Here is an 11416-nt window from a genome sequence, read left to right on the forward strand (position 1 = left end):
CGTCGAGGGCGTGTCGGCGAGGACAAGGGCGCACCAGCAAGACACTACTCGAGAAGAAGTGAGCGGGCGGCAGGACTCTGCTTTGCGTTCTTTTCAGAGTCATGGGATGATGGACGATATGCGGCGTTCTTTCTTGGGAGGGCATACAGCGGGCGGGGACCTGGTACACATTAGACACACTCGCGTGTTGTGATAAAGTAGAGGCTTCGAAGGACGTGTGTTGTAGATTCCAGGCTCAGCCAGGACAGGAATGATGAACGGTTTCTTTTCCATCATGTTCACCCTTCTCTCTTGTTGTACTGCATGACTGCTGCAGCCGGCCAGTCTGGAACTCTGTGCCACTGGTCTCCGCTCTCTGCGCGATGACAACTTTAGTACCCAACCTCACAACATTCCAGGCTCTCAGAGGCGAGCCTGGTCGCTTACAACCGGACCAGACAACAACCCCATAACGACACGGAAAAATCGGTTCAGGACATCCGGGTCCCCGCAGGCTGACCGGCCCCCCACGCTCTCGCCGACAACATCTTCGTTCGAATAAGCTTAACCACAAGGTATTCTGCTCCTGAGCGAATGCTCTTTTGCAGCCAATGGAGAGCACTACTTTTTGCTTTGCGTTTTAGTAGCTTCAATAGTTCAGCCTTCAATGTAGATCGCCGGCCCACCCATGGCCTGATCCCCTCGTTAGCCAGGTCAAGCGACGCAGGGCTACGGTGTTGACGTCCCCCCCGCAGTGTAATAAGCATAATCATCTGTCTTCTCTGGTGGCCGCATCTCGGATCTGTGATGCGGGCAGCGTCGAACGTGAGAACCCTGATGGCTTGAATGCTGGTTCTGTCAGCCAACTGCACGTACGTATAAGCGCAGGCCATCACACGCACAGGCAATACAGGCTATGCACAGTGATGAGGAGCAGAGTGGGCGAATATTTCTGATTGAAGTATGTACCGTACGGGCATTATAGTCCGCACGCAGCGAAACAACAAAGCAGCCCGTGTTGAACGCATGCTCTGTGATCACAACTTCATGTCACCGCCAATCAAACGAGCGTCTCTCCTCCATTCTGAGCCTTAGACATCCAATCATCCACCGTGACCTCACGGACTGGTCCCTATTAGCAAGCCTCTCGAGAAGTTGACAGTTTTCCCCACGGGACAACTGATACTTACATCAAGACTCGGAAGTCTCAGTGGGAATCGCAGTGGTACTGAACGAGGCCGTCACCACATTCGGTCTCGCCGTGCGAGTGGCAGCCAGAGCTGTTGGGCGTCACGCCCGTCCTGCAGCAGAACTCGCAGTTTCCAATGGGGGAGCAGTTGGTGGGAGGCACGCAGACACGGCGCTCGAGGTGGTTCTCCTCAAGAGGAGAAGGGAGGGCCGTCGCCCGAAGGGCCAGAGGGAGGAGAGCGAGGAGGACCTTGACGGAGACCATTTTGGCTGATGTTGTTCGTTGGAACTTGCGAGGTTGTTGAGTGTGAGACGATGAGCTGATGATAATGGAAATATCGTCTCCTTCCCAGGCAAATAGCCCTCTACTTATACTTCTTCAGCATCGTCTACCGTGTTCTCCTTTTCGTCTCTGCCGCCGATCGCGAGACGCCGGCGTTGCAAAAGTCGTCGTTGTCGTCTCACTACTGCAACCTGTCTGCCAGTATGATTGGATTCATCCGTAGGGTCCCTCCCACAGCATACGGCCGCGCCTCATGAGGAAGGCCAGTCAAGGGAGGCTATTCCCAAGGGAGGGCCCCGGACCGTTGCGCTTCATGCCGGCTATTGCAGGTACATGAGGCACTCAATTCCATCCCGTCGTCTGTTTCGTCCCCAGTTGCTCGTCCGATAGTATTGCGAGCGAGATCCATGTAAACTGCTGACCGGCCTTGGAGCCAAAAAACCGCAAATCAACCTTGAGAGGTTGTCGCCGCCGTCTCTGGACACAAATCCCGCACAGGGTCCCCTGCAGCTCAAGCCCATGTGAGCTTGAAGTCTTGGCGTGGGATTCATCCGCGAGAGAAAGATACCTCCCACAAACCTCTAGATATCCGACAGGCAAGCAACGGAGACCAAGACCCTGGATGTTGCCACCGACGAACAGGCGACAGATAGAGAGCGAATTCGCATTGGCCCGTTGTGCCTGGGGGCGCGGCCGACAAGAGGATCGAGCCGGGCCACAAGGGTTCTCAATATTGATGTTCACCATGCAGGTTCTCACCAACCACCACAGCCTCGGCTGCGAGCCCTGTGACGGCCCAGGTGAGATGCGCCATGCTAGACAAATGCAGAAGGAGGGCTTTGTCTGTCGAGAGGAGAAACTGGGAATAGCTGACCTGGGATCGCCAACACACGGAGAAGGGCGCGCTTGCCCATGCTTCCAAGCTCCCATGCTTCCAAGCTCCCACGCTTCCTTGTCCTCATGCCCGCTGTAGCAGGGAGCCTGCTCAGGCGAGGATGTATAAGAGCCTCCTGTTCGCCGTGCAGGAGATGCATGAGACCTCCCGTCACTCGTTAGCCTCATCTCAAAACAGCAGCTTACACAGCGAGATCAGAGGACCCAACCATGGCACGCTCTTGGACCGCCCCTCTCCTCATGGCCGGCCTGGCCGCGGCCCTACCGCAAGGCACTCCCGTCGCCCCGTCGCCCTCCGGGCAGGACTGCACGTAAGCTTAAATCAGCCCTATGAATGTGTGCACGACTCGCTGACAACAATCACCAGCTGGCACGAGGACCACTGGGACTGCTTGGCCGCATGCGAGACGGTGACTACCACACGGCTCGCTATTGATGCGACCGTCACTGACTGGGACGCCTTCCGGTCGTCCATGGACGCTGAGCACTCGACTTCTGATGTCCCTTTCACTGGAAGCAGCGTCTTTGTGCACACCTCGCTGTACACCTACCCTGGTGGCAGCTTCACTGGGTACCAGCTGTACGACTCGCATGCCTTGACGCGTGCCGGCTTTAGCATCACCACTGAGCTGGTGGCTGAGACCAGCTGCCCGACGACCTTCACTCTGCCGCCGTCGCCGACTGGTGCCAATTGCAGCCCTCACCAGGACCATTGTAAGTAGATCGACTCGAGCCGGTACCCAAGAATAAAAAAGCTGACAGTAACGCAAGGGCACTGCGACCCGACCTCTGTGGTGGCACCCACCACCACAGCGCCGCCCGTCGACGACACGGAGTGCACTCCTCACGACGACCACTGGCACTGCCCGCCAGGCGTTGAAGAGCCCCCCTTCCCGCCTGGAGGTCAGCCTGGCCCTCCCACCACCCCCCCTCCGTCGGGCGGCGGCGGTGATGGCGGCGAGGAAGAATGCACTCCTCATGGTGACCACTGGCACTGTCCTCCTGGCGTCGAAGAACCTGCTTTCCCTCCTGGCGGCTCGCCCTCTGACCCTACGACCCCTCCTCCGGCCGGCGGCGATAGCGGGGAGTGCACCGCCCACGATGATCACTGGCACTGCCCCCCCGGAGTCGAGGAGCCTGCTTTCCCCCCCGGCGGCGAGCCGTCCGATCCCACTGCACCTCCCCCGGCCGGCGGTGAAGAAGAGTGCACCGCCCACGACGACCACTGGCACTGCCCTCCTGGCGTTGAGGAGCCCTCGATCCCTCCAGGAAGCGAGCCTGGTTCCGGCGACCATGGGGATGACCACAGCGGCACCGGCGAGTGCACTGCTCACGACGACCACTGGCACTGCCCTCCTGGCGTTGAGGAGCCCTCGATCCCTCCAGGAAGCGAGCCTGGTTCCGGCGACCATGGGGATGACCACAGCGGCACCGGCGAGTGCACTGCTCACGACGACCACTGGCACTGCCCTGAGGGTGTCGAGGAGCCACCCTACCCTCCCGGCGGAGAGCCTGGTTCTGGAGAGCACGGCGGCTCGGACGAGTCGGCTACCGAGTGTACTGCGCACGACGACCACTGGCACTGTCCCGAGGGCGTCGAGGAACCCGCCAACCCCCCGGGCAGCCAGCCTGGTGCCGAAGGCGCAGGAGGCGCAGAAGGCACCGAGACCGAGTGCACCGCTCATGACGATCACTGGCACTGTCCCGAGGGCGTTGAAGAACCCTCGTACCCCCCTGGGGGTGAGCCTGGCTCAGAGGGCGCTGGCGCTGGCGGCGATGGAAGCGCCTCGGGAGAGTGTGTCGTGCACGATGACCACTGGCACTGCCCTGAAGGGGTTCCAGAGCCTGATTCGCCGCCGGCGCCAGAGGTGGTTGAAGTGTCGGGCACTGCTTCGTTCGATGTGACCAAGGCGTACATGGTGGCCTTTGCGACGATTCCCCTTCTCTTCGGTCTCATGGGCTGAAACTTTTGTTCTTTGATGCGGCGAGATATGTGTAGATGAGGTATGGGCATGCTCTTCTCTCTAGGTAGCTGAGATCGTGCCCGCCTCGGAGCCTCCGTTGACGACCCCCAAGAGGAGCAGGTTCAAACATTATTAGTTAATGTCAAATACACTTGTTAGGCATATTTCCACTTCCATCATGCCTCTTGGAGTAAGATTGCCATGGTGATTTGATGCCTGCCCATAAATGGGGGATTCATGTTCTGTCTGGAATAAGGGGCAAGGTAGCCCCGTTGCCTCATGTGTCAGCTCGGACCTGTGTGTGTCCTAGCATGGTGTCTCATGCCTATATCGGTGGTTGAAACAGATCTGCTCGGTAACTCGATGCATCCCTGTCGTCGGAAGACAGATGACTTGCGTGATGCTGCATGGTTGGGATGGAAATGGAGGTTCCATGTTGGTGCCTAGAGCTGATCCTGGTACCAACGTTGTCTCTCGGGTTCATCAGGTGGCCTCCTCTGCGCTTATCTAATCGGTCATAGGACCCTGACGAAGCTGCCTGGCAAGCTGCCTGGGAACTAGCAACCCACCTTCTGGAGGAAAGAGTGGCCCCTGGAGCTTCCTTCTGACCCCAACAAATGAGTGGGGCTCGTCGTTCGTGGCACCAGCGGCAGGTGCAACTGTCGGTGGAGGTGCAGGCAGGTGCAGCTCGTTCGCACCCACCAAAAAGAAAGACCGGGTCTCCTTCTCCAACCAGAGCCAGGGTAGATGAAGGCGGTGATCCTCATCCCCCCCGTCCAAACAAAACATAAACCACACAAACATCAAGCCTCCCCTTCGAAGAACCTGACGCGGGTGGGTTTCCATCTGCAGGTCGACATTTACTGTGTTTCTGTGCTTTTGGCCTTGTTTGTTCGCGCTGCATAGGTCTGCTTTTCTTGGCTCCTTCGTCATTTACATTCCTGTCAACAGCAACTTGCGATGCCATCCGCCCCTCTTGGCAGGTGAAGCGGTCAATCGAAAACGAGTCGAGAAAAATAGCTCCCAGCCCACAGTCTGAATCTGTTTCGAAATATGACATACTCCTCGCATTACCAAATGCCCGGCGCATTCTTCGACAGCCACACAACTGGCGTCCACCCCAATGTCTTCCGACCGCCTACCACGCCGTCAGCCTCGTCGTCCATTCACCTCGGCAAGTCCACCGCCAGCGTTGGCCCTGAGAATGCCAGCCTGGCCGCCCACGTCAAGAGAAAGCGCGCTCGTGCCGATACCTCGCGCGAGCAGACTCCCCTTCAAGAATGGTCTGATGCCAACATCAACGCCGATGGCCTCACCGACAGGAACTGCACACCGGCGGTGAAGGTCGGACAGCCCACGGAGCGCTATACCCTAGCCGGCCAGCTCGAGACGCCCGGCGGTTTCCATGCTGCAGGTGGAAATGGTCGACTCGATGAAAGCCTATACTCCGACAGCGATTACCGAAAGGCTCTCGGCTCGAAACGACACCCCGTCGAGCTCGATTCGCCAATGAATGGCCATCCCACCTTGCTTGTCAAGCCCAGCCAGCAGCCAGCAGGCGAAGGCTGGAGCCGCTTTGCGTTCAACGCCATCGGCGGCGTCATGGGCAAGGTATGGGAGTTCTGCCGAGGTAGCGCATTCACAGGCTTCTACGCTGGCGGCGGCACGCCCTACGCCATGGACGGGCAGCGACCTGTACCTGCGTCACCGACAAAGGCTCTGACACACGTAGAGAAGCCCAGGGACTACTTCTCACCCGAGAATTCCTCGGCCTTTGACGGGAATGACGCAAACGTCCCTGGCGGCTTTCCCCAATCCGACTATATGCCCTACAACCCTGAAGTTCTCGAAGCTTTGACGCCCGATTCGACACCATCCCGACCCGCTGTCAAACGCAGACAGGTGAGCGAGAACGACGAGCTGCGTCGTAACTGGATCATGGTCGATGAAGGCTCGCCCCTTGAGCAGCCGCGTACCGCTTCGAGAGCTTCGCTGCGCCCGCCGTCACGAAACTCGCGGCCCTCCATGACGACCGGCCGCCGAATTAGCGTGCCCGTCTCGCGTCTCAACACAACCCCGTCCAAGGCCCGTCGCAACTCGCTCCGCAGCCCGCATGCCGTGTCACCGGCCCATACTGCTCGAGAAGCACCCGCCAGCACTGCCAGCTGTGCCAGCGTCCGCTCTCCTCGGGCCTGTTCGCCTGGCCCGCTGTCGCCGCTTTCGCCAAGCCGGATCCCTATTCCCTCCCAGCAAGCTGGTCGCGGCTCGAACCCCTACTCCCGACCCTCGAGCTCGGCAGGCCATTACCGAAGCAACAGCTGCGTCACGTCGCCCATCCGACCGGCCCTGAGCCACCGCCGGACACATAGTGGTGCCTCAGCTGCGTCGGCTCGTGTGCAGACGTCGCGTGATAACGATGACAACGTGGACGCGAGTCCCAGGCTAAGCATGGAAGCCAAGAAGCTTGCCGCCAAGAGGCGGAAGGAGGAGCAGGACGCCGACCTGCGCATCAACGATTTCAACTACAGGCTCAAAGAGATGATCCGCCAAGGTCGGGAAGCCCTTGGAACCACATTTGAGGTAGACGATGATGCAGGTGGCTGGGAGTCGGAACACTGAGACTGTCGTGAGGTGGGGATTGGAGAGGTTGTGAGAACTGGCCTCTGTTTGGGCTCGGTGGATATTTGTTTCTCAACAGGATGGGCTATGTGAGGGCGCACGCTATGATACCTCTGCTTCTTCCAGCCTTGGCGTTTGGGCCTCCATGAGGCGTGCCTTTCACGATATCACGATTATTGGGTCAGGCGGGTTTCGGAGGCTTTTTCTTATTTTGACGTTTGCCGCGGCTCACGATCCCGCAGATACCAGATGAATGGAGCTTTACTTTGTCTTTTCGAAAACATTAAATTGTTCTGATGATGTTTTGATATCCCGAACCAAGTGGCTCTACTAAGACTGACGCGTCTGAGACCTTGATTCTGCCACACAGCCTCTCCGCCAAACCACCTCTACTATCGGACGCCTGGCGCCAGGTATTCCCCATGCAAGTCGCCGGCATCAGCCCACGCAGCGATCCCACAAAAATCACAGCTTGTGCTCCCCCAAAAACAGCGCCCCAAGCAGCGCCAGCAGCGAGCAGACGAGCGAAACGCCATGACTCCACGACAGGCCCTCGATGTAGGACGCGACAACCGCCTCGCCGACCCTGCCGCGCGCGCGCTCGATGAAGCCGACGCTCGAAGCCGCCTCGGCGACGACGTGGCGCCGCGCCGCGTCCGTGAGGCCCAGGGCCGCGAGGCGCGCGTCGAGGGCCGCCTTCATGGTGCCCATGACGACGGCGCTGACGGTCGCGAGCCCGACAATCATGCCGACGGTCGTGCAGAGGTAGAGGCCGGCGATGGGCGGCGGCCTTGTGGCGCGGGTCGACGGCGGCCTGGACGCTGACGAAGACGGCCGAGATGGCGACGCCCTGGCCGAAGCCGCCGGGGGACAATGTAGAGCGACTCCCAGAGGTTCGTGTGGCCGTGCCAGCGCAGCACGAGGAGCACGTAGGCCGGCGGACGAGCAGAGGGTGGCCAGGACGGTGAGGCGCTTGTAGCGGCCTGTGCGGCGGATCAGGAGGCCCGCGAGGATGCCGCCGGCGGCGTTGCCGGCGACGGCGGGGAAGAGGTGCGCGCCGGCGACCGTGTTGGAGGCGCGCTGCGTGACTTGGAAGTAGAGCGGCACGGCGAACATGAGACCCAGCTGCGCGGCCGTCTGGAGGAGGATGATGGCGTAGGAGAGGACGACGTCGCGCTGGCGGAGCAGCGCCAGCGGGAAGATGGGGTCCGCGCCGGGCCGGGCCTCGGCGAGGGCGAAGAGGCCTGCGAGCACTGCTGAGGAGGCGAGGAGCCCCGGGACCAGCGGGTGCGACCAGGGGATCTTGCTGCCGCCGAGTTCGATGGGCGCGAGGAAGGCGAGGATCGTCAGGGCGAGGAGCAGGGCCCCGAGCCAGTCGATGCGGGAGAGTGACCCCTTGCTCGGTGCTGATATCTTGGCCGTCGGCTGATCCGCCGCGCTGGCGGAGGGCACCGTGCGCTTTGTCGTGGATGGGAGGTAGGCCATGCAGAGGAGCAACGCGAACATGAAGATGGGCGCCTGGCCGAGGAAGGACCAGCGCCAGCCGATTGTGTCTGCGAGCCATCCTCCCACGGGACCGCCGAGGCTGCGTCCGATGGTCGCTGCCAGGTTGATGGTTGCTTGCCAGGCGGCGACGTCGCGCAGCGGGACGAGATCCGTAATGACCAGCGCAGCAACAACGTTCATGGCCGATCCGCCAGACCCTGATATAACCCTACCGAGCACAACCTCCCACATGGACCCTCCGATGCCTACGATGAAGCATCCTAGCGCGAATAGAGAGTATGCCACGGCGAGCAGCGCCCTGCGGCCGTAGATATCGCTGAGCTTGCCGTAGATGGCCTGTGTGGACGCGCCGGCGAGAGCGAAAGCTGTGAACAGCCAGCTCGAATCCTCGAGGTCGTTGAATTCGGAAGCAATGGTGGGGTGTGTCGCTAGGACCAGACTGCCGTCGGCGTTGGAGGTAAAGGTACCGAGGAGAAGGATGGCGACGATGCGCACGACGGCGGCGCGGGGGGTTGGCGCGAGACCATCTCGTCCTACAGATGCTTCTTCGTCGCGAGGGCTGGTATTACATCTCGTCAGTGGGAGATCATTGCTGCGGAGCATGGCAGTCTACTAACCCGACGGAAGCCCCCTCGTCAGACGCGTCGTAACTCGAGTCACTGGTCACAGAGATTGTCGCCGATGAGCTCAAGAGAAGGGGTGCTCGTTCATCCAGTGTCGGCGCAGCGCTTGGTTCGGCGGCCATTGTGACGTGCAGCGTCTCAGCGCAATGTTCAGAGTTTCCTCACCACTTGTCGTCGATTGCCTCGCGACTTGTAGACAGGATGGGAGAAAAAAGAGAGTTCTGCGGGAGAGAGTTCTCGACCGTGAAGCAAGCAAACTGAAGGCTCCTGCAGATCCAGATCAGTGCCACTAGAATATCGTGGCGTCGCCAATGAGGAGCACATCATACATGCAGTCCATGCCGATAGACCGTTCATCCCACCCTTATCGTCGATGTGCTCTGGAGAAAAATCGCTGTGCGGCCTTGCCAGAGCTCCGGTTCGGGATTGCGCCATATGGCACCATCACGGACGGCTCCGCTGTCCGACTCGCTGCAGGGGCCTTTTCTTGGCGATGGCCGCCGGCCGGCTGCTCGCCGGAGACATTTTCGCAACGAATGCCGTGAACTGCACGCCGATTGTTAATAAAGTACCTTGCCTGTGGACTGCGTGTCCTGTTAGTTTAACCTGCAGTCAAGTCAACTCATGTCTGCGACAGCCAGACCAAACAACCGAGTCCTAGGTCATGACACAGCCGTTGCCAGCAATGATTCGGTTTGCCAACTGACAATAGTATACACATCAGCAAGATAAAACATTGTAGCCCCCGCCAGATTATTCCGCGCCGTGGCCCAGATAGAAGCGATATGCCTTTTTTACCCCCCTCCTTTCCCTATCCCTTACCCTCCAAACGAGATAGCCAAGTCTTGTTGGGCGTGCGTCTACTAAGCAGGATACCCGCGCTTCTCGCTCTCGGTGAAGAAGATGACCATGCGCCAAAGCTTCTTGGCCATGTCTTCTGCTTCGTCGTCCAGGGCCTGTCATGGATCATTAGCAATCGTTCTGGAATGGGATCGCGTAACAAAATAGCACTCACCCCGCGTAGCTCCTCCACTAGGTCCTCTGGCTTGCCGTGCTTCCGCAGATGCTCCTCGACGACCTCGACCAAAAGCTCCTCCTGCACACCCAGGTACTCGACAATCTTCTTCTCCACGAACGGCCGCAGCTTCTCGCGAATGATGCTGTCGTCGAGGTGTTCCCACTGCACGTCCCACTTCCACAGGCCCTCCTTCTCCGATGGAATCTCCTGCGCCAGAGCGCGCACCGCCTTGCTGAGCTCCTCTTCCGTCATCTTATCCGCCGCCGTCGTCGGCTCGAACTGGATCGGAATGAGCTGTCGCTTCGCCGTGCCGTCCTGCTCCTCGTCATCGAGCAGGCCTTCCACTTCAGCAATCGTGCGCCTGTTGGAGGCCGCCTTCTGCTGGTTGCGCTGCGCCGCCGCGCCGAGCGAGAGCTTGAATGGCGCCGGTGCCGCGGCCGTCGCTTGCTGCCGTTGCTCCAGCTCCTGCGCCTGCCTGTCGAGGAATGAGTCGGCCATGCCGCGGGCGTGTTCGTTGTCCGCTGCCTCCCTCCGTTTCTCGTCAGCCTCGGCACGCCTGTCATTGTCGTCCCTGGCTGCCTCGTCGGCCCGGTCCATCTGTCGCTTGCGTACCCATGCGGCGTGGTCGCGGTAGAATGGGTGGCTCTTTCGAGACGCCTCCCGCTCATCGTCCCAGGCCTTCTCTCGCTCGAGCTGTTCGTCCCTTCGTCGCTCAAAGGTTTCTTCCTCCTGCTGCTCGCGGTCACGCTCGCGCTCCAGGGCTGCTTGTCGAGAGCGCTCTCGGTTGAACCATTTACGCTCCGCCTCTGTGTACAGATTTTCGTCGTCTTCCTTCTGCTTGTTGAGATGCCTTCGATACAGCTCTTCGTCGTCAGCGTCGCTCTCCTCGTCCTCGCGGTTGATAGAGTACTCGGCATTGGCAACGCCCCCGTTGACGAATGACACTGAACGGGTGCCATTGGTGCCCCTCGGGCCGGACGGCGCGTTGTGCGGACCTCGGGAGCCGGAGGAGGCATCTGGAGGGGGCGTGTCGAGCCGAGACCGGTGTTGAGGGTTGTTCCTATGTCGCTCTGCCTCTTCCATTTCCTCCTCTCTCGTAAAACGCTCCATGTCGCGCCTGATGCTGGGGCCACGGGCGCTGCAATCTCGGCCGCCGGACCTCGCGCTTTTCACCCGGAATGGGGGGAAGCTCATGGGCGGTGCCAGCGGAATGGGGGCGACGTGACCTTCTTTCTGGTGGCTATTGCGTGGCGACTTCTCCGCTGGGGCTTGAATGGCGTCTTGAGATACACCAAGTGCGCGGATGACCCGCCTCAAAAACCCGCCTTGGGGCGCCCTCGAA

At 60.1% G+C, this 11416-nt stretch overlaps 4 protein-coding genes across 4 annotated transcripts in view; 2 read left to right on the top strand and 2 right to left on the bottom strand.

Annotated features, from left to right (window-relative positions):
- Positions 1 to 2503: 2503 nt before the first annotated feature.
- Positions 2504 to 4869, top strand: VDAG_00757 (uncharacterized protein; the record flags this gene model as incomplete). The annotated part of the gene is made up of 4 exons (XM_009652134.1): positions 2504 to 2655; positions 2712 to 3058; positions 3116 to 4256; positions 4830 to 4869. Exons 1-4 carry the CDS (start codon positions 2555 to 2557, stop codon positions 4867 to 4869), a joined length of 1629 nt encoding a protein of 542 aa, XP_009650429.1. The 5' UTR covers positions 2504 to 2554.
- Positions 4870 to 5361: 492 nt separating this feature from the next.
- Positions 5362 to 6927, top strand: VDAG_00758 (uncharacterized protein; the record flags this gene model as incomplete). The annotated part of the gene is made up of 1 exon (XM_009652135.1): positions 5362 to 6927. The coding sequence occupies one exon, from the start codon at positions 5362 to 5364 to the stop codon at positions 6925 to 6927; it is 1566 nt and encodes a 521-aa protein (XP_009650430.1).
- A 465-nt stretch (positions 6928 to 7392) lies between these two features.
- Positions 7393 to 9178, bottom strand: VDAG_00759 (uncharacterized protein; the record flags this gene model as incomplete). Its single annotated transcript, XM_009652136.1, has 2 exons — positions 7393 to 8992; positions 9051 to 9178. 2 exons carry the CDS (start codon positions 9176 to 9178, stop codon positions 7393 to 7395), a joined length of 1728 nt encoding a protein of 575 aa, XP_009650431.1.
- A 741-nt stretch (positions 9179 to 9919) lies between these two features.
- The window catches only part of VDAG_00760 (uncharacterized protein), a gene marked incomplete at both ends in the record, with an annotated part of 2354 nt that continues 857 nt past the window's right edge, over positions 9920 to 11416 (bottom strand). Inside the window, 2 exons of the mRNA XM_009652137.1 lie at positions 9920 to 10012; positions 10072 to 11354. Of these exons, the coding sequence (XP_009650432.1) occupies positions 9920 to 10012; positions 10072 to 11354 (1376 nt within the window). The remainder of the gene's footprint in view (positions 10013 to 10071; positions 11355 to 11416) is intronic.

The sequence above is a fragment of the Verticillium dahliae genome, genomic scaffold, assembly GCF_000150675.1.
Source record: "Verticillium dahliae VdLs.17 supercont1.1 genomic scaffold, whole genome shotgun sequence".
Classification (NCBI taxonomy): domain Eukaryota; kingdom Fungi; phylum Ascomycota; class Sordariomycetes; order Glomerellales; family Plectosphaerellaceae; genus Verticillium; species Verticillium dahliae.